The 22861-nt window shown below is 42.0% G+C and overlaps 1 protein-coding gene across 14 annotated transcripts in view; it reads right to left on the bottom strand.

Annotated features, from left to right (window-relative positions):
* Nucleotides 1–22861, bottom strand: part of RAPGEF6 (Rap guanine nucleotide exchange factor 6) — a 200629-nt gene that overhangs the window by 163108 nt on the left and 14660 nt on the right. For 12 of the 14 annotated variants that reach the window (XR_016236064.1, XR_016236065.1, XM_089335844.1 and 9 more), the window contains 3 exons: nt 10678–10748; nt 9537–9593; nt 2023–2106 (listed from right to left, as the gene is read on the bottom strand). Coding sequence is in view for 10 of the 14 variants with exons in the window: in XM_089335843.1 (XP_089191969.1) it covers nt 2023–2106; nt 9537–9593; nt 10678–10748 (212 nt within the window). In the remaining 4 variants the exon portion in view is untranslated. Of the gene's footprint in view, nt 1–1677; nt 1849–2022; nt 2107–9536; nt 9594–10677; nt 10749–22861 lie in introns of all 14 variants that reach the window. The other 2 variants (XM_089335847.1, XM_070076078.2) reach the window with 1 other exon arrangement.

A 22861-nucleotide genomic window follows, 5' to 3' on the forward strand; every position in this document is an offset into this window, starting at 1 on the left:
TATGTCCTATCAGGGGTAGGTCTCCTTCTTGCCAGTACTGGTCAGCCTTTCCCTTTGATCAGACTTGGCCGGGTAACAGACAACCAGCTCTGGGCGACAATACACAGTGCATCTCTCCAGAAACTACTGGGCTACAACTGATGTTTCCTCCAATAAAGTCTGAATTCTCTCTTTGGGAAGGGACCCTTTTCAAGTTTGTTCCTTCCTTGGAGACTCTCCCTTAACTGTAAGATATCCTATTTTACCATCTGTAAAAGGTAATTCCTCCAAAGATACAGTAACTTTAAACTGTCCCTATTTCAATTGCTGTGTGGTTTCATCTCTTGACTCTTAGGACATATTATCTATCTCAAAGCTGGCTATAGGTTATAAATTAGACTACTATTATGTTCCTTCTCCTATACAAGGTAGCAATCATATAATGCTGGTATAAAGAACATATACTGGGGCCGGCACTGTAGCACAACGGGCTGGCTACCTGGGCTGAAGCACCGGCATCCCATGTGGGTGCCGGTTCTAGTCCCGGCTGCTCCACTTCCAATCTAGCTCTCTGCTGTGGCCTGGGAAAGCAGTGGAGGATGGCCCAACTGCTTGGGCCCCTGCACCCGCATGGGAGACCCAGAAGAACCTCCTGGCTTCGGATTGGCGCAGCTCTGTCTGTTGCAGCAATCTGGTGAGTGAACCAGCAGATGGAAGACCTCTCTCTCTGTCTCTCCTCTCTCTGTGTAACTCAAATAAATAAATAAACCTTTAAAAATATATATATATACTGGGGCCGGCACTGTGGCATACGGGGTAAAGCCGCCATCTGCGTGAACAGAATCCCATATTGGCCCCAGTTCGAGCTCCGGCTGCTCCACTTCTGATCCAGCTTTCTGATCCAGCTCTCTGCTATGCCCTGGGAAAGCAGTGCAAGATGGCCCAAGTCCTTGGGCCCCTGCACCTGGGAGGGAGACCCAGAAGAAGCTCCTGGCTCCTGGATTCTGATCGGCACAGCTCTGGCCATTGCAGCCAACTAGGGAGTGACCCAACAGATGGAAGACCTCTCTCTCTCTGCCTCTCCTTCTCTAACTCTTATGTAGATTAAATCATTTGTTTCTCTGAAATAATCTATAAAATGTTCTGTTATTAGTCCTATTTTAAAAGTCAGGAAACCAAGGCACAAAGAGATTAAGCAGTACGATCAAGAAGTAGTAGATATGAATGCATGCACTCTAGCTCTGGAGTGTGAACCCTTACAGAGTTCTTTCAAGAGCTTTGAGCAGAAGCTTGCTAAAGTTTCATGACAAGGCACCAGTATTATACCTGTTTTATAGACAAGAAAGCGAAAATGTGTCCTAAATTATGTTACTGAGGAAATGAGGTTTCTAATCTGCTTTAACTTAATCCAAAACTCCAATCCTTAACTATTACAACATATTGCCTATCTACAGTCAGTAAAAGCAATGAATCCAAAATCATTAGATGAATCAGATTTCTTACTAAGACCCAAACGGGAAGAAGATACTATATTACAGTGTAACTTAAAGCACACCCTCTGAAACATGCAATACTAGTTGATGCCTACCTAGTGTATCTATAGTACCAATAATAAGCAAAAGCGTTTTAAAAATTTATCAGCCAAGGTCAATATTTAGCTTAGATGTTATGATGCCAGTTGGGTCACTCAGAACTCACATCAGTGCTTGGGTTTTGACTCCTGATTCTATCTTCCTGGTGAGACATTTCCTGTGACTTATGTGGGCGATCTAGATTGAGATCCTGGCTACTGGCTTCCACTCCAGCCTGGCCCCAGCTCTTTCAGGCATTTAAAGAATAAAACAGTGGATGAGGGCTCTGACTCAAGAACTACCAAAAAACACACAAAAGAAGAAAGAAAAGGGAGAAGGGAAGGGAAGGGAAAAGATCACTTACTGAGAGAAGTAACACATCCTACAAAGTTTAAATATATAAGACACAAAATAAATAGTTGCAATGTTAACTTTGCCTACCACATGTACTAAAAAATAAATGTAAATATACCTGCATGGAGGCAAGACCATGGAGTCTTTCACAAGCACAGATCCAGAAAGCAGGATATACCAACATCTGGCAATTGTTTCTGAACTGTTTAAATAAGTAAATACAGGAATAAGTAAATACGCATGTTCACATGTATATGGATTCAATATAAAACATGAAATATATGCTGATGATATTACATACCATTAAAAATTAAGTAATACTTAGAAATTTGGGGAATTTTGCCTACAGTTTTATAAAGACCGTGTTCACATAAGGAAACAGACAATTCTTAACAGGTAACACAGAGGGAAAAACAACTTCACATCACTAGTAAACACATAATGCAATTTATAACATTAAAATACTTTTAGCAAATTCTTACAAATTAGCCTATATTATCGTGGCTGTGAGGAAAACTGTTTATTAATTGTTTAGTGTTACTACAAATCAAAATCAGCACTTTTTTTCAAATCAATAAATAAACAGCACAAGACAAAGATATTACATCCTTTAGCTCCATAGATTTATCTCAAGGAATTTATCATTGAGAGTAATTGTTATGTCTGAACAGAATTTCAGATGACTTCATTTATTATAGCTTACCTGTTTTCTAACTTTCCTATAATTATCTACACAATAATACAAATTAGAAAAAATATACAAGTATGTAATATCTAGTCATAAAGGCAATCTACATGTCCAATATTATTAAATGATTGCTAGCAGTACACCCTTAACAGACATGGTTGATAATATAAAACCATCACAAACTTCATGTGGGCTACCAAACCCGCCTAGCAAACAATGTATCTCCGTAACATACACTGTCACTTCTCTTCATTATCAAATATCTTCCCCTTTACTGTAACTCTGAACTGATGATTTTGATTTCTATTTTCACTGAGGAAATAGAAGCAATCAGAAGAAAATTTTCACCATCAATTCACTTAGCATTCTCTACCACATCAAGGTGTCTGCCGATACTATTCTGCCTATCCAAACAAACAAACAAAAACTGACAACTCTCCAGTGGAAGACAGATAGTATTTCTATAACTTTTTACACAGTGTCAGGCACTGTGTTGAGCACTGAATCAAAATTTACTAACACTGGGGCCGGCACTATAGTGTAGTGGGTGAAGCCTATCATGCTGGTATCCAACCATATGGTGCCAGTTCGAGTCCCACCTACTCTACTTCAAATCCAGCTCCCTAAGGCGCCTGGGAAACCAGTAGAGTGCTCAAGTGCTTGGAACCCCACACCCATGTGGGAGACCAGGAAGAAGCCCCTGGCTCCCATCCCCTGGCTTCAGATTGGCCCAGCTCCGGCAGCCATTGTGGCCACGTGGGGAGTGAACCAGCAGATGGAAGATCTTAATCTCTCCCTGCCTCTGCCTCTCTAACTCTATCTTTCCAATAAATAAATACATCTTTAAAAAAATTACTAATATTGTTCAGAGTAAAATCAAGTAATATAAAAAATAAGAACAGAAAAAATATCTGCATTTAATGTTCAAGAAAGAAAGATGGAGAACTAGACCAAGGCACTGGGACCAATGAAAAACAGAACAAAAAATAAGAATTCAAAAGGTAGATGCGTTTAATACAAGAGCAGAAGATAATCAACAAATGAGAAAAATGAGTCAGTAGCAAACAGAAGATTAAAGAACAGAGACAAAAGATCTGCCTCTCTCGGAGCCCACTCTAAACCGCTTCCGCAGGAGATCTCTGACTAGACAAAGAACCAAGGTTGTCTTTCTTCGCTGGTGTTTCACCAGTACCATTTTTGGTGCCATGATCCTCCAACTACAACCTGACGGATCTCGTTCAAACTCGACTCCAGCCATCATCAGAAGGCCTGGACAGAAGGGTGAGCATGTGGACTGCTTTTATTTCTGTTTTCCAGAGAGCTTCACTCTTCCATAGTAACTCTCACTTCCTCGAGAACACAAGGTCCCCGCAGGCCAGTTAACAGCAGTTAGCATTGCTGCCGGCCTTAAGACAGGAACTAGGCTTGCTGATTAAGACAGAGCAATCCCCTGGAGCTGAAACTCAACTTCTAAGTTCTCTCTTCTGTGTGGACTGGCACTTCGCAAGGGTAGGGAAAAGGCCCTGAGATGACTGAGGAACACTGCCCAGGGCACATCCCAGGACGTTCTGAAAATCTCTTGGCCGGACCCCAGTGCCTGACAAGCCCATGTAGGGGTTGGCCTGTGAAGCACCACCTCTCTTACGTGGACTGGCCCTTCGCGAGGGACTGGAAGAAGGCCTTGAGATGGCTGATGGATCCTGTCAGGGGCCGCATTCCAGTGCTTCCAGAAGGTCTGTTGGCTGGACACCTGACCCTGACAGTGGGAAAGGTTTTGGGATGGAAAATGCATTTCCTGTAGGGAGGGTCACTATTGAGACTGGGCTCAGTAAGGAGTAAAGGTCATGGGCTCCATGACCCACTGACCCCTTACCTTGCCCCAGACTTGAATGCCTATGACCTGCTCTTTTGGAGTCCTCAGGAGCTATAACACTAGAAGCTCTACCCTTCATACTTCTCACCTCAGCTCTGGTCTCAGTTTCCTTTCACGGGGATGAGCCCATCATGGGAGCCTGGGAGAAGGTGTTGGAGTCAGGCCAGGGCCACTCTCTGGTGTTTTCCAAAGACTCCTTGATCAGCGAAAGCCTGTTGCAGTGTCAAGCTAAAAACTGCATTCTGCTCTTCCCTCGGGGATCAGTTTGTCAGTGAGACTGGGTGCAGTTTGGAGCAAGGACATGGGCTCCAGGCTGCATGCTTCAATGAATCCTTTCTGTAATCCAAACCCTGACAAGATCTGTTTCTCATGCTAAATGCTCTACAGGTTTCCTTACATCATCAGATCTCGAAATTCCTACAAACTTGAACTGCTGGTCCCGTTGTTAGCTGGTATTTCCTAGATATCTCATTAGTTTTGGCTCAGAGTCCAGGTATCAGACAGGCATTAGATGTAGCTCCCTACGACACCTGACCTTGTGTTGACAGATCCTCCAATATGTTCTCTGGTAATCCAGAAGGCTGCAGTATCCAGAGAAAAGCTGTCTGGGTTACTGTAACTGCTCAGCCTGTCCAGATTAAAAGATACATAGGCCAACTTACTTTCTCAGCTCTCTATGTAGCCCCTCCTGACTTTGGCTTGCCTGATCTGCCCAGGTCTGTCCCTTTCCAATCTTGGAAACTTTGTGTCCGTATGTGTGTGTGGGGGGGGGGGGGGGATAGGAGGGTTGTTGGGGTAACATTCAATGTGTTTGGTCAGCAGCCAAGGCCCTGCACCTAGTCTCAGCCCCCTCTACTAAAGGATGTCTGTCATATGTCTTGTTTACCCTTTTTGTTTAGTCACCATTTTAAAGATACTGACAAGGACTGCTTTTACTATTGACCAGATTTCCTGTAGGGCCATGTTTTCCAATCATATAAATTTTTCTCCAGAGTTCACATTTTCTTGCTGAATTACAAGTTTCTCTGTCCCTCTATTTAAAACTCTTCTGTTCGGTCGGCGCCATAGCTCACTAGGCTAATCCTCCGCCTTGCGGCGCCGGCACACCAGGTTCTAGGCACGGTCAGGGCGCCGGATTCTGTCCCGGTTGCCCCTCTTCCAGGCCAGCTCTCTGCTGTGGCCAGGGAGTACAGTGGAGGATGGCCCAAGTGCTTGGGCCCTGCACCCCATGGGAGACCAGGAGAAGTACCTGGCTCCTGCCTTCGGATCAGTGCGGTACGCGGCCGCAGCGCGCTGGCCGCGGCGGTCATTGGAGGGTGAACCAACGGCAAAGGAAGACCTTTCTCTCAGTCTCTCTCTCACTGTCCACTCTGCCTGTCAAAAACAAACAACAACAACAACAAAAAACCTCTTCTGTTCTCCAATTGTCAATATATGCCTTGTTAAAACCATACACCTCTGTTTGCTACTGACCTAAAATGTATAAAGGTCTGTGAAACTTTGCTACACTTTTAAAGATGCTATTAACTACAGAATTGCTATTGTTTTTTATTATTATTTATTTGACAGGTAGAATTATAGACAGTGGGAGAGACAGAGAGAAAGGTCTTCCTTCTGTGGGTTCACTCCCCAAGTGGCTGCTATAGCTGGCGCTGCGCCGATCCGAAGCCAGGAGCCAGGTGCTTCCTCTTGGTCTCCCATGCAGGTGCAGGGGCCCAAGTACTTGGGCCATCCTCCACTGCCCTCCTGGGCCATAGCAAAGAGTTGGAGTGGAAGAGGAGCAGCCGGGACTAGAACCCAGCACCCACATGGGTTGCTAGCACCACAGGTAGAGGATTAACCAAGTGAGCCATGGCGCTGGCCCCTGAATTGTTATTGTAATCTTAACTAGTTTAACTATTTTGTCATCCACAATGTGATCCTCAAAAATATGTCTTTTAACAAAGCACTGTTGGTACTATGCTTAATTGTCTTGTTTTCTAGGCTCAACATTTTTCCTAAGACTCCTAGGGCTTGCTGTGTAAAAATCATTTACCTGTTTCCTACCTGGATTCAAAACCTAATGTAAAATAACTATGGGTTAAAATTCTGCTTGTTCTATTAAACTCTCCTAATGAGCACACACTGCTATCATATGCTAATCTTTTTCAATCAAGGTTTTCCTGTGTTTTCTAACTGACCTAGGTAATAGTTTTAGGTATCTCAAGGAAGTTCCATGAGTTTTCTGTTGCCTTTATTGTGTTAAACTACTTTACAATTTAAATCTTAAAGGCTTTATCTTTATCTGATTAGATCTGTTTCATAGCTTTAGTTGAAATGCTCAGGTCTGACTTACACTGACCAAATGGTTTAAACATTTAACAATTCTTTCACATTTGAAGCCCTAAAACCACGTCTCTGACATTGAGGCTTCCAGCCGAATCCCTGGAACTCTCACAAGATGAGACTTTCAATTGAGAGATACTAACTGCCTTATACTTTGTGTTATCCTGGAATAAACAACCAGAAGCCATCAAACTCCAGGTGGTACTTCAGACAATGCCCCTGAAGCAATCCTTATTCTACTGGGGACCCTTTGATCTGACTCTCTGAAGGATGCCCTGCTTCTGTCCTGTGAGGACACCCCTTTTCAGCATGAAGCAGCCAGAATGGTCATGGCCCATACCCCTGACAGAAGTTAGGGTCCAGTCTTCTGGGGAAAGGAATGTCAGGACTTAGATGGGTTAGTAAGCAGTTAGGTTGGTCCAAGTGGAAATGAAGAAAGGCAAATCTGAGATGTAATGCTTGCTTCCCCTCAAGTTATCGTTAGCAATCAAGGTGCCAAATCCCACTGGATGTTTCTCCCCAAAGGCTGCCTATCCCACTCCTTGGGAGCTTCCAGTTTTATCATGAATGTTAATAAAATGGCAGTCTTACCTGTGGCGCAAACCACGCGCCGGACACCATCCTAGGCTCTAGCCCCACCCACCACCACCACTGCTGGAAGACAGGTGAACACATAGCCCAATCACAGTTGTCACCTCCACCCAACCATAATGAGACTGGCTGCTCCTATTTCCCTGTCCCCTGTCTCCCCCAACACACACAAAGGTTTCACAGGAGCCATTTAGTTCCCGAATACATGCTCTCTCTCACTTATGCTCTCCTACTCTCTCACCCTCACCTTGGCTGGTAGGCTTCCCCCTTCCTCTAACTACTGTGTTTGGTGTGTTTTGTGGTGGCCTTACAATGAGAATAGCAAGGATGTGGAGATTCCACCCTTCTGAGGTCTGAGTTTACCAAGAAAATAGATCCCAACATTCTGATGATTTTTTTGTTTTATCTTGAGCAAGCTAGAGGGGGCAAATTCAGCATTGCAATGGGTTCTGTCCCCACCTTCTAATTCATTGCTAGATATTGTTGGTTTTCCCCAAATTGTGCTTAAAAACCATCCCCCTAAGCCTCTGGGAGTTTGCCTCTCTTGGAGCTCCCCTGCAAACTAAGCTTCCGACTTAAATGAATCTAGATTTTACTAATTTTTCTAATCCACATTTTCAATACTGTCCAAACAGTGCAGGTTACAAAATCATACATGGGTAAATGGTCTATTCAAAGTTCAAGATAAACAATTTTTAATGTAATACAATATAACAAGTTCACTGATAAATTATCAGAGTCCATATTGTACCCAACTTAGAAGAAAGCTCTCAAATTTTAGAACTGCAACAAAGATTACCTAAAATCATTGGAAAAGGCTGGCAATATATTTTTTCCTTCATTCAATAAAATTATCATGCAGAAGATATGAGAAACATTATCAATTGTCATAACGTAATAGCCATTAGATATCAGAACTGCAACATAATTTTTTTGCTTTGGGAACCAGTTGCTTTTCATGAAATATGTCTTTATTACCTTAAAATGATTAATAAGTATTTTAAAATAAAGGAAAATCTTGAATTCTGTATTACACCATAAACAAAAAAAAAACATTCCAAGACAGACTGTAGATCAAAATTTAAGAGGCAAACAGTTTTGTTTTGTTTTGTTTTTTTTTTTAAGATTTTTTATTTGACAGGTAGAGTTACAGACAGTGAGAGATAAAGACAGAAAGGTCTTCCATCCGATGGTCCACCCCTCAAATGGCCGCTATGGCTGGAGCTATGCCGATCCAAAGCCAGGAGCCAGGTGCCTCTTCCTGGTCTCCCATGCGGGTGCAGGGGCCCAAGCACTTGGGCCATCCTCTGCTGCTTTCCCAGGCCACAGCAGAGAACTGGACTGGAAGAGGAGCAACCGGGACTAGAACCCAGTGCCCATATGGGATGCCAGTGCCGCAGGCAGAGCATTAACCAAGTGCACCACGGCGCTGGCCCCCAACAGTTTTCATACATATCTACAAGCATATTATATGGTTTTAACAAAGAAAAAAAGCAAAAAAAAATCTTAAAGATCTACTAATTACAAAATAGCCTGAACATATTGTGATACAGTGGATAAAGCCACCGCCTGTTATGCTGGCATCCCACAATGAAACCAGCTCATGTCCCAGCTGCTCCACTTCCAATCCAGCTACTTGCTAATATGCTTGGAAAAGCAGTGGAAGATGGCCCAAGCGCTTAAGCCCTTGACACCCACATGAGAGATCCAAATGAAGCTGCTATCTCCTGACTCTGGCATGGCTTAGCCCTGGCCTTTGTGGCTATTTGGAAAGTAAATCAGCAGATGGAAGAACTCTATTTCCAACTTTCAAGTAAGTAAATAAATCTTAAAAAAGGGGGGGGGGGGCTAGCAATATGATACTTGTAAGAAGTCCAAAACAGGCAAAGGTCATCTATGATGGCATAATAACTATGATTAGCTTTCCAAAAAGGAGTTGACTTAAGAGTCTTTTGGAAAACTAGCATGTTCTATGTTTTCATACAGGTAGTAATTACACAGACATGTGTATTTATTAAAATCTGCTGCAACGTATGCATCACCATTTATGAACATATTTCAATTCATGTAAATTATTTAAAATTACATGAATTTGAGCTAAACATCAGAATTTAAACAAAAATAATTAATGTAAGCCAATTATAGAAATACTTACCAAAAAAGAATCTGATTACCACTGTATCTCTCATAGCGTGCTCTTGCAGACATTAATCTAACATGTTTAGAAAAAAAAAAATCCAGATTTTATCTTGCAGTTTAAAAAATTAATTATAATAGCAAATGACCAAATCAACCACTAAATTTTCTCTAAACTACAAGCACTTAGAAATATATATAATGCAGTATTTTCAAAAACACCAGGTAATATTAAGTAGCACTGTCTGTGAAACTCTTATGTACATTATAAAATTTGTCAATATACACCAAATGTTACCTTTTATTATGAAAAAATATACATACTAAATCCTCAGTGTGAAGAAGTTATCAGCAGAAATGAAGCACTTAACAAACATATAAGTGAACAAATACATAAATCTGCTTGCAGTTAAAGTGTTTTTATAAATACAATTACAATGATAAAAGACAACCAAGACAGTCACAGTTCTTGACCACCAAGTTTATGCCAAATCAAGAGTCTTGTTCCTTCCAATTTAATACAATACTATTGTACAACATATCACGCCCAACTTAAGCATTTGGCATAATAAGTATCAATACAAAAAAAAAAAAAGCAGCAGTTTTTATTTTCACTCATGCCGAGCACTCCACTTTCCCTTCAATAGAGATTTAATACTCCATACACTGTAACAAACATACTACTGTTATCCTTACTATATGGAAGACTCCCTTAAGGTGTCATGGCTAAGAAAAATTAGCATAAGAAATACAAATTCCAGGTTACATGTCTGGACTAATAGTTAAGACACTGGTTGGGACAACCATATTCCACATCAGTGTGCCTGGCTCCCTGGCTCCTGACTCGTTTCCTGCTAATGTAGACCTGGGAAGCAACAGTGATGGCTCAAGTGGCTGGGTCCCTGCCATCCAAATGGAAGACTTGTGTTAACGTCTCAGCTCCCAGTGGATCTCTACTACCCACATGGAAGTCCAGGATTAAGTTCCAGGCTCCTGGCTTCTTTCTGGCCCAGATTTGGTTTCTGTGGCCCTTTAAGGAGTGAAGCAGAGGCTGGAAGATCTCCACTCCTGCAACCCCTCTCACTTTCTCGAATAAACTTTTTGTTTTTTAAAGTGAATCATCACATAGCACAGGATTCTGAACATAGCACCATACTTACCTAAGCTGATGTTCCCTAAGGTTTGATAATATTTCCATTCCATGAAGATAAGAATAAATAGTATTTAAATCCTGTTGAAGAGAAACATTGTTAATTATTTTTCAAATATACTTTTAAAAATGATACCCCAAATTCTGATTTTTAAGGAAACAATCACTTATGACAGAGTTTTCAACTACAGAAGAGTGATAAAACCTCTCAACTGCAAAAGATCTGAAAATGCAGACAAGAGCTCGCTCAACAAAGAAACTCCTACTCACCAAGGTAAAAGGCCGTTATTCAAATAATGCCAGAAGCAAAAAACTTATTATTTCATATAAAAGTCTATGAATCATTTTTCATCCCTAAGCAAATCTAAGTGATTATTCCACAGTAACCTCCAAATATCTAAAAACAGTTATTATATCTTTGTCTACAACTTTTTTTCTTCCAGATTATACAGCTTCATTAACTACAAATTCCAGAGCTTTAAGGGTTCTGGCTGACATCTCTAGATGACCAACTGTTATTTCCCTTAAAAAACAACCTTTTAAAAAAATCTCTTTCTCAAGAGACTAAAACGATATAATCCACTCTAAAGAAAAAACATGACCAATTGCACAGTGCTACTGTTCATTCCATGAAAGAAACGGTACTTTTCTCCAGCCCTCACATACATAAGGAGGTAAAGGAGTATTTCACGACTGATGTTATTTATGATTGCCAGTGCAGTGATAACAAAAAATAGAGATTTGGGGCCAATGTTATGGTGAAGTGGGTAAAGCCACTGCCTGCAACGCAGGCATCCCATGTGGGCACTGGTTCATGTACTGGCTGCTCCATTTCCAATCCAGCTTCCTGCTAATGGCCTGGGAAAAGCAGCAGAGAATGGCCAAACCATTTGGGTCCCTGCCACCCACATGGGAGACCTGGAAAAAGCTTCTGGCTCCTGGCTGTTGCAGACTTTTTTGGGAGGGGTGTGTGGTGAATCAGCAGATGAACACACTTCTATTTCTCCCTCTAACTCTGACTTTCGAACAAATAAATCAATCTTAAAAAAAGACAAATTTGAAACTCTACATAAAATACACCTGTATGTCTCATTAATACAATTATCTCCTTATTTCAGGACAAGCTCCTACCACGTACACTCTGTTGCTTTGATATGCAATTAAACAGAATAATCAGATGACCATAGAGAAGCAAAGAGGAAGACAACCTGCTTTCCAACAGGAAACCACTAAGATAATCAGCAAAAATCCCTATTTCTGAAAATCACAACTGCCAATTAACTATGATAGATTGAACAGCCACACTATCTCTATTAAATTCTTACTAAAACCATAGGGGAAAAAGATTTCTAAGTATACAAAAAGGATACGCAGTATAAAAAGGAAGCCACAGCAAAAGAGAAAGGTCTACAAAACCTTGAAAGATAGAAGTAGTGATATGGCAAATTATATTTCCAAAGATGGCCACAAAGGCATTTCTTGTCTCATATGCTCTTTTCTATTGGGATCTTGCATTTCCTCCATCCTCCATGGATCTGGGCTGGCCTTGTTATGTTCTGACCAACAAAATGTGTGTGCATGAATGACAATTTCAGGGAGTCAAGGGTATTGACTCCATTAAAGCTGTAAAGAAGCCCATATTAGTCTTGTGTTTTTTTTTCTTTAATATTTATTTATTTGAAAGAATTAAAGAGAGAGAAAGATCGTCCATCTGTTGATTCACTCCCCAAATGGCTCCAATGGTTGAAGCTCAGCCAGGCTAAAATCAGTAGCATGTAACTCACTCGGGTCTCCCAAGTGGGTAGCAAAGGCCCAACCACTTGGGCCATCTTCCCCTGCCTTCCCAAGTACACATCAGGGAGCTGGATGGGAAATGGAGCAGACAGGATTTGAATTGTATGGAATATCAGCGGTGCAGGAGATGGCTTTACCAACTACGGCACAACGTTGGCCTCCCAAGTTAGCCTTAATGGGAAAGGCCAAAAGGACTACCTGCAGGACCATAGATAAGTGAGTGATGCCTTCTTAGACCAAGTAAGCTACCAAGTAAATGGAACTCAAGAAATGATCCCAGTTGAGGTTCTATGGGGCAAAAGAACCACGCATCTAGACAAATTGAATAGAGATAAGAGTACTGGCAAAAGCTTGGCTCACAGTGGGCCAGCTGAGCCTGTAAACCTATCTAATAGTCATTCTTCATTCCCTGAGATCATAGATAGAATCTATATAGTTGGCAACTAGAATAAGCTCCATAATGGGCCCAAGACGTTTGTGGCAAAAGCTTTCATAGTAGAAACCAAGTGGGGACCTCTAAAATCTCCCCATTCACTAGAGCAAGGAAGTAAATGAAAGACAGTATTGTTTTCAGAGAGGCAACAAACAGCCACCAATAAAGCTTTAAAAGTCCATATTATCTTTAGGCAGATACTAAAAAGCAACTGCATGGACTACCAGAGCTTCACAAACTCTAGCTGCAGTCTCAGACCTAATAGTGCTGCTACAACTAATGGATTAAGCCTCAATGCAATTTGACAAATGCATTCACAGATTTGCCTTGGAGCTATTTTAATTCTCTCACTCCCTGTTATAACATGGTCTGAACACACCTAGACTTCCTGATCCGTTATATAGGTAACATCATGCTGTATGGACAGAATAAACCTAAGAAGTAGTATGAAGTAGCTGGCACCATGGAGTCCTTCATAACCAACACATATTCCAGAAGGTGAGAGATAAACCCAAAGATAACTGATGACTACCATTTCAGTGAAGTGTTTAGGGATGCAGGGGACCCATCAGGGGATCTCCTCCAAAGCTCAACACAAACTGTTGGGACTTCAGGTTTAGGTCAGGATAAAGTAAGAGAATTTGGATTTATTCATCTAAAACAACTGAACATCAAAACAAACACATGAAACAATTTTAAGAGAACACCAAACAACAAGACAATGATACCTAAAAGTGAAGGAGCAAATGAGGTGTTTTGTATGAACACCTGATCATTCTGCCTGATGGTTTTTTGAATTGAGGAGCTGGCAGAAGGGAGCAGGGATTAAGAGAACAGAACGAAGTTAGAATTTATGGGGCCAGCGCTGTGGTGTAGTGAGTTAACAGCCACCAACTGCAGTGCAAGCATCCCATATGGGTACTGGTTGAGCTCCAGCTGCTCCACTTCCAATTCAGCTCTCTGCTATGACCTGGGAAAGCAGTCCTTGGGCCTCTGCACCCACATGGGAGACCTGGAAGAAGCTCCTGGTTCCTGATTTCAGATCGACGAGCTCCAGCCGTTGCGGCCAATCAGAGTGAACCACTGGATGGAAGACCTCTCTCTGCCTCTCTTTGTAACGCTTTCAAACACATAAATAAATCTTAAAGAAACTTCCAGACACCTACAGAAAAGCCCTCCTGAGTATAACTTAAGTATATACTAACTATCAAACACAAGTGAAAAAATATCTAAAGTCAGATAAAGAGTTACCTTAAAGGACTAGAAGTTGTCCTCACCCAGGACTGATTTTGTTCCCTGGGTGACTTTAGCAATGTCTGAAGACATTTTAGGTTTTCATAAAAGAGAGGGTAGAGACAGCTTAAAGTCAGAGGTATTGCTAAACATCCTACAGTGCACAGGAAAGAGCCTCAGAACAAAGGATTATCAGAGCTACAACTTGTCAACTGTGTTGAGGTTTAAACATTACGGAGCACAGGGAAAAATACCCAAAACTCATACAAGGACAGAAGGGTTCTTGTTCTTCCTAGCCAGTCTGCTGAAATTTCTTAATGCACAGCACATTAAGTACATACTCAGAAATCTTTGGATTCAATATTGGGGCTAAATCAACAAAAGACTGCATCCAACACTGGTGTTGTATAACACAGTTCAAAAACAGGTTCAAAAGTTTATCTCCAACATGCTGACCTGTGGCCCAACACTTACAGTTCCAAACTGCTTTCAAGTTACCTAACTTTGCTCAAAAGCATAGTCCAAGAATATTTAGCAGAATACAAAAATACCCAGCACATAAAAAGGGAAAGTTCGGGGCTGTGGTGTAGCAGGTAAAGCTGCTACCTGCAGTGCCAGCATCCCATATGGGCGCTGGTTTGAGTCCTGGCTGCTCCACTTCCAATCCAACTCTCTGCTACAGCCTGGGAAAGCAGTGGAGGATGGCCCAGGTCCTTGGGCTCCTGCACCTGCCTGAGAGACCTACAGGAAGCTCCTGGCTCCTGACTTCAGACTGGCACAGCTCTGGCCATCACAGCCAATTGGGGAGTGAACCAGCAGATGGAAGACCTCTCTCTCTCTGCCTCTCCTTCTCTGTGTAACTCTGACTTTCAAATAAATAAATAAATCTTTTCTTTTAAAGGGGAAAGCTCACAATCTCTGGTATCCAATCAAAAATTAACACTCAGGGACCAGTGTCAAATAAACAAATAAAACCTTTTTTTTTTTTAAAGGGGAAAGCTCACAATCTCTGGTATCCAATCAAAAATTAACACTCAGAGACCAGTGTTGTGGCAAGCAGGTAAAGCTACCACCTGTGACACTGGCATCCCATGTGGGCACAAGTTTTGTCCCCACTGCTCCACTTCAATTCAGCTCCCTGCTAATGGCCTGAAAAAACCACTGGAAGATGGCTCAAGTGTTTGGGCCCCTGCCACCCACATGGGAGACCCAAATAAGCTCCTGGCTTCAGCCTGGCCTAACCCTGGCTGTTGTAGCCATTTGAGGAGTGAAACAGCAGAGATCAAAGATCTCTCTCTGGGCCTCCCCACCCTCACTCCCTAACTCTTTCAAATAAATAAATAAATAAATAGTCTTTACACACACACAAAAATCTACCATCCATGTACAGATGCAGGAAAAAAAAACAAACCTGGAATGAAGAGGAAAAGAAATCGAAACTGACCCAATAAACACAGGAACAATAAATTAGCAGAAAGACACTTAAAAACATAACTATATTCCATAAATTCAAGAAAATACACAGAAGAATAAGCACATAAAAGGCAGTGTTTAAAAAAAATTAAGAACCAGAAGATAAAAACAAGTCTTGGATTAAAAAAATACAATGAATGAGACCAACAGCACCAAAGACATTGCCTAAGAAAAAAACCTAATAAACTTGAAGACAGAAGAATGGAAGTTAAAAAAAAAAAAACAAAACAAAACAAAAAAAAACAGAAATATGAGAACAGCACCAGTGAGCTACAGACGAACTATAAGCACTTAACGTTAAGTGTAGTCTTTGTCACTGTAGACAAGAGCAAGAACCTCAAAAAACTATTTGAAGAAGTCTCCGGTAAATGATTAAAACTATAAACTCACATATCCAAGTTTAACAAATCTCAAAGTACATCATTATCAAACTATTTAAAAAAATACGGTAAGGAGAAAATGTTATGAACAAAGATTTAAATTATAGCAAACTTCTTCTCAGAAACATTGCAATCCAGGCAGCACTGCAGAAATATAAAGTTCCTAAGAGGAAAAAAAAGCTAACAACTTATAAACCTACAATTCTCTTCTCAAAATACCTTTCAGAAACTAAAGCAAAATATTTTTCAGACTAGCAAAAGCTGAACCAATTAATCACCAACTATTTAAAAAATGCACCATTAAGCACATTTTAAAGTAAACTGTGATAACTCAAGATGTATACTATAATTCCTACCACTACTAAAATAAAAGAAGGGATGGTGTTGTGGTGCAGTTGGTTAAGCCACCACCTAAGATGCTGGCATTCCATCTGAAGCACTGGTTCAAGTCCTGGCTACTCCACTTCTGATTCAGCTCCCTGATAATTTACCTGGGAACGCTGAGGAAGATAGCTCAGGTGCATGGCCCCAGTGTAGGAGACCTGATGGAATTCTTGGCTCCTGGATTCAGCCAGGTCCAGTCCCAGCTGTTGTGGCCATTTAGGGGAATCAAACATCGATGGCAGATTGCTCTCTCTACTCTCTCCATTCCTCATTGTATCTGTGTGTATGTGTATGTGTGTGTGTAACTGCCATTAAAGAAACCTTTTAAATATAATAACTGAAGAACTATAGCTAATATACCAAAGGTGACAAAAAGTAATTATGCAGAAAAATAGGAACAACGATTCAAAGGATAGACAGCACAAATTTTAAAAAGTAACATTTAAACCTAAGTATATAAATAAATACCATTAAGTATTAAGTGCTATGAACACCTAAGTTAAAAAGGGAGAGCTTATCAGACTGGAGTAGGAAAGGAAAACACAACTTAATGTTTCCTCTTATAAGAAATACTTCAACTGTAAAAAAAATCCACCTTGCACACCCCTTCTACATATAAGGCAGCACAGTGAATGGCAAGCAACACATTGTATACGCTCAAATACTCTTTTGGGTGCCACAGGAGCTGCCAGCTTTGAGTATGGTTTCAAAATGGAAAAGTCTCTGCAGGAGGTCAGTTAAGACTGTTACATAAAAAGCCTTTTGCCTTGGGCCACACCACCCAGGTGCCAATGGTGGAAAAAAATCTGGAGGAAACCAGGCATAAGCTTCCAAGACTCCTTTTCCAGTAGAAAAGGTATTCAGTGTATGCAATTAACTCCTCAAACACTGAATCACGACAACACCTGTAAGGCGTCTCTAAACAATCAGTAACTCAGTTTTAAGGGCATACGGTCACATTAAGTACCCACTTTCTAGTCTATTTCAAAATTCTAGACACCCAGCAAGTATTCACCACAAAGTACATTGTTTACTGCAAACCACTATTATTAGCTATGAGATGGTGAGAACATTACTGAAATCCTAGTTCAGAGGTCAGCCACCAATAGACAACCTTATAAAGCAAGCATTCCTAAGGCACTTTCAGTTCTGTTAACTCATTTAGGACTGGCCTTGTAAGAAAGTAAAGGAAAAACGTTCTTACAGGGTGGTGGGTGAACAGTGGACTTGGTCATCCCGTTCAGGTGACAGGACAGTGGCCAAAGGTGAAAATACACATGAATTCAATAGCAGAAGTCAACAGCCTGAGTATCTAGTTAGAATGTAAAAGGAAAAAGACTGGAGGTTGGGGGGTGGTATTGTGGCATAGTGGGTTAAGAGCTGCTGCCTGTGACACTGGCATTCCACATGGGTGCCAGTTCCTGTCTCGGCTGCTCCGCTTCTGATTCAGACCCCTGTTAATGGCCGGGAAAGCAGCGGAGGATGGCCCAAGTATTTTGGCCCTGCACCCACATGGGAGACCTGGAAGAAGCTCCTGACTCCTGGCTTCTGCCTTGCCCAATCCTGACCATTGCACCCATCTGGCGAGTGAACCAGAGCATGGAAGATTTCCCTCTCTCTGATTTCCAAATAAAGGTTAAGGTGGTCTGGGATAAGGACATGTAGATGGAGGCAAATGAATGTAGAGAAGGGGAAGATTTTTTTATTTGTAACTTAAAGCCACCCAGAACATCAACTATGGGAGAGTCCATGAACTATGATGAAGACAAAATGACGTGACCAGTTTAAGCAAAATTATCTTTCATCAGCAGATATCCCTGGAGTGATCATGATGAAACAAGCTGGAGTCCATCTGAGTCCAAGAGCATGAACCCCCACTTCTCAAGCTCTTTCTAGCTACTGGTACTTCTGAATGCCCAAGCTGTCAGCAACAAAGACCAACCACAGAAGCCCTTGAAATGATTATTACACAAGGAGAATAACCAATCCTTTAGTAACAAATAAAATACATCAAGCTCCCCCTCTTCACCAAAAGACCCCCTGTCTCTCTCTACCAAATGCATTTATAACAATATATGTTAGGGGCCAACAGTACAGCAAAGGAGGTTAAGCCACCAACTGCAATGTTGACATCCCATATTAGAATCTTAGTATGACTCTTGACTGCTCCATTTTTTTTTTTTTTTTTTTTTGACAGGCAGAGTTAGATAGTGAGAGAGAGAGAGACAGAGAGAAAGGTCTTCCTTCCGTTGGTTCATGCCCCAAATGGCCACCATGGCCGGTGCACTGCACCGGTCTAAAGCCAGGAGCCAGGTGCTTCCTCCTGGTCTCCCACGTGGGTACAGGGCCCAAGCACTTGGGCCATCCTCCACTGCCTTCCCGGGCCACAGCAGAGAGCTGGACTGGAAGAGGAGCAACCGGGACAGAATCCGGCACCCCAACCGGGACTAGAACCCGGGGTGCCAGCGCCGCAGGCAGAAGATTAGCCTAGTGAGCCACGGAGACGGCCAGACTGCTCTACTTCTGATCCAGTTTCCTGCTGATGTGCCTGGGAAAGCAGCAAAAAAATAGCCCAAGTATTTGGGCCCCTACTATCGACAAGAAAGATCTAAACGGAATTCCAGGCTCCTGGCTTCAGCCTGGACCCAGCCCCAGGTGTTGCACCCATTTGTGGAATCAGTAAATTGAATACCCTGATCTGTCATTCTGCCTTTAAAATTAAAAAAAAATTTTTTTAAACATTTTTAATTTCACTGGGGAAAAAACTGAAATCCAAGGCTGGCATCTTGGAGCAGTGGGTTAAGCCCCCACTGGCGACAGCAGCATCCCAGATGGCTAGCTACTTCAGTATCTGGCTGCCATATCTCCAATAACTCTTAAAGATTCAATGGGGATTCTTTTCTAAAAGGTTTATTTATAGGGCTAGCATTGTGATATAGTGGGTTAAGCTGCCACCTGCAATGACGGCATCCCAAATGGGTGCCGGTTCAAGTCCTGAGTGCTCCACTTCCAATCCAGCTTCCTGCTAATGTGCCTCGAAAGCAGCAGAAGATGGCCAAAGTGCTTGGGTTCCTGCACTCATATGGGTGACCCAGATGGAGTTCCTAGCTCCTGCCTTCGTCCTGGCTTAGCTCTGGCCATTGCAGGCATTTGGGAAGTGAACCAACAGATACACCTCCATGTCTCTGTTGTTCTGATTCAAATAAATCAAACTTAAAAAAACTGAAATCCTTGCACTGTTTTGCTCCTAATTCATATCTTCAGTGAACTTTCTGAGGTACCTTTGTGTATTTCCAACTAAAAGAAGCCGGGGTTCCTTGGATAAATGATTGATTTTAGCACTAGGGCAAGAAAGTATAAACCTGGGGTATATTTTTATGCCAGAAAGACTAGTGGGATCATGCTAAAAAGACATGGGAGCGGACTTTAAAGGACTCCTATTAGCTAAATTTGAAACAATTTATTAAGAATAACACTAAAATTGAATACAGAAATAATCCCTGAATTCATACTGATAGAAAAAGAGGAAAGGGGGAAAGTCAAAAAAAGCTTCTCTATGAAGAAAACCAGTAAATGTAAAAGGAACAGAGAATTAGTTACTAATTTCTAACAGCAAAGTAATAGGTAATTTAGGCAAGGCTCATCCATGAATGTTAAAACCACCAGCTAAAATAACTGCTGAAAAACAGGACACTCACATATTGTAGAAGTCGCAACCTTTCAAATTACATCAATGTACCTTTACAAAGAGAAGATATAAAAGATGAAATTTAGCATCGCCAATAATGGAAATAGCAGCCAATACATTTCCCTGATGGGATAATAGGGGAAGCACACAGCACCACCAAGATGGTTTCTCAAGAAAACTATTTAAGCCAAATCTAATGATGAAAAAAGAACCAAATGCATCCAGATGACACAATTTTAAGACATTTGGGCAGCTTCTTTGCAAAGCGGCATATTCATAAAGGAAAATCAAAAAAGTTGGGAGGAATGTTTCAGACTGAAGGAGACCAAAACAGCCAAAATTAACATATCCTGATTGGATCCTGAATTGAAAATAAAATAAGAACAAGGGTGTCGCTCCCCCTCTTCGTGGAGGAACGACACAGGACCCTGCGCTGTTCTTTTGTCTGCTTGGCCCTTCCTGGGTTTGCTGCTGGTTCTTCCCGGGTTGGCTACCGACCCTTCCACCTCCGTGGAAGGGCGGTTCCCCCTGCCACTTTCCCCACTTCTGCGGGGGAGCGGCACACCGCCGGCCGGCTCTCTCGGGGGCTGCACAGGTGTTCCTTCAGATAGATGTTCCTGGTGCATGTTGTCTCTCTCCTCCTTTATAGTCCTCTTCCACCAATCCCAACTCTGCTACCCACACGCCGAGTACGCTGCTCTCCTCCAATCAGGAGCAGGTCCTACAGTTTATTGGTTGAACTGGAGGCAGCTGTGTGGAGGTTTTTAGGCACTGATGCGTGCCTGTGTTCGGTGCCCTGCAGCGCATGCTCTGCTCCGCTAGAACTGCCTGCAGGTGCTTACAAGCCCTACCAATCAGGCAAACCGAATCCAAGCCCTCTCATTGCCGTCTTGTGGGGAGACTTATTAGTGTTGATAACATGCCTGTCTTCGGTGACCTGCAGCCGCCCACAGGTGCTTATCGTCTTACTAATCAGGCAGACCGAATCCAAGCTCTCTCATTGCCATGTTGTGGGGAGGCCTTATTTTTCTCTATTTCTCTATCTCTGGGCATTCCTATTTCTCCTATTTTACTTCTATCTGCCAGCATTCCTATTTCTCTCATTTTACTTCTAAACTTGTTTCTCTTATCCCTGCTGCTTCTCGGCGCCTCGCCCCGCGGCGGCTTCCCAGCTCCGTGCGCTCCGCGGCCTCCGCGCCCTTTGCGCCCACACCACAGCCTTCGCGCTAGCCCAGCATTCCCTATCTATTCGCGCCCCGTGCGCTCTCCCCACTTGTGCCCCACGCGCTCTCTCTGCGTGCGGCAGCTTCCGCGAATCACACAGCCTAGCTTACGTTTCCACTTCTTGGTTTTCAGTCTAAGTTCCCCGGGCTAACCTGGTGAAATCCAACCCAGCCTACGTTTCCGCCTTACGGTTTGGCTTCCCGTCTTTTGCTCCCCGGGCTAATCTGACGGATTCCAACCTGGCCCACGTCTCCGCCTCTGGTTCCAGATTTTCGCCCCTTGTTCCCCGGGCTGACTCGACGAATCCCAACATAGCTTACGTCTCCGCCTCAGCCTGCCCCCGCAGCTTCATTTTCCCTAACATTTTTCTCTACCCGGTATGTTTCCCTAAGTTTTCTTCCAACAATATTCCTCCCTCATTTTTCCTGGCTTCTCCCCACAGTCCGTATCCGAGTCTAAGTTTCTTCTAGGTTTCACTTTCACTTTCAATCCTAGCTTTCAATCCTAACTTCTTTCCCACAGTCCGTATCCGAGTCTATGCCTAGGCTTTCGATAGCTTCTTCCGGCACCTTTTCCGTCCGGCTTTTCCCTAGGCTCTTTGCTAGTCTCTTTCTCTGGTATTTTCCCACTTCTTCCCGCTTCTTCCCTCCTAGGCTTCCTATCCGAGTCACGGCACCATTATGTCGTTCCTCCACGAAGAGGGGGAGCGACACAAGGGTATTTCAAAAAGTTTGTGCAAAATAGAACTATGAGATAATTTGACCTTGGTGCAAAAAACTTTGGAACCCATGCATATGAGAAGTCTTCAAAAAATTCATGGACAATGTGTACTATGAAAAAACTATGCCAAGATTTCAAAACTTTTGCACTGAAATAACTATCTTTTAATTCCTCCTTCCCAAAATTTTTTTCAAGTAGCTTCTGTAACATCCTGAAGATAACTGGTATGACACAAAGCATGATCAAATATGTCAGCAAAATGCTAGCAAAAGGGACATAAATAAGGTAAAATATTACTCTTAATAAAAGGTACACAATAAAAGCTCTTCTATTCTAATATTTCTCTTAAAATATTTCATAATAGCAAAATAAGTGATAGAGAATAATTATTTCTTGCTTCCTCCTTCATATGGGGACAGATATTACTAACTTTATTTGAATTTCAAGTCAAAAGAATGGTCTACAGTCCATTCTAAAATTATCTTTTCTCCTGCATTGCAAATCATCTTCATATGCTGAGCTTCACTCAGAACAAAGTGCCCCCATCACTACATTAGAAACTAATACTTGTCTTGATATAGATTTAAGTATACATTCCTCATAGGAAACTTGAATTTGTAATTTGTACATTAGTAGATATTGCTTAAATAAATTACTTGAAAACTACATTTATAAAAAATCTAATATTAAAAAATTGTACCCTGACATTTTAATTTTTAAGAATAAAAGTCTCATGCTGAAACTTCAGGACCCTAATAATTAAGCACTGAAATTATATATCGAAAGATTGAGCATCTAATTACTTAGAAGTTCAAAGTATATTTTAAAGTTCACTTTTCTGATCCTACTACTCATTGTGAAATCA

Source organism: Oryctolagus cuniculus, chromosome 6 (assembly GCF_051225735.1).
Source record: "Oryctolagus cuniculus isolate XC-2025 breed Fujian yellow rabbit chromosome 6, ASM5122573v1, whole genome shotgun sequence".
Taxonomy (NCBI): domain Eukaryota; kingdom Metazoa; phylum Chordata; class Mammalia; order Lagomorpha; family Leporidae; genus Oryctolagus; species Oryctolagus cuniculus.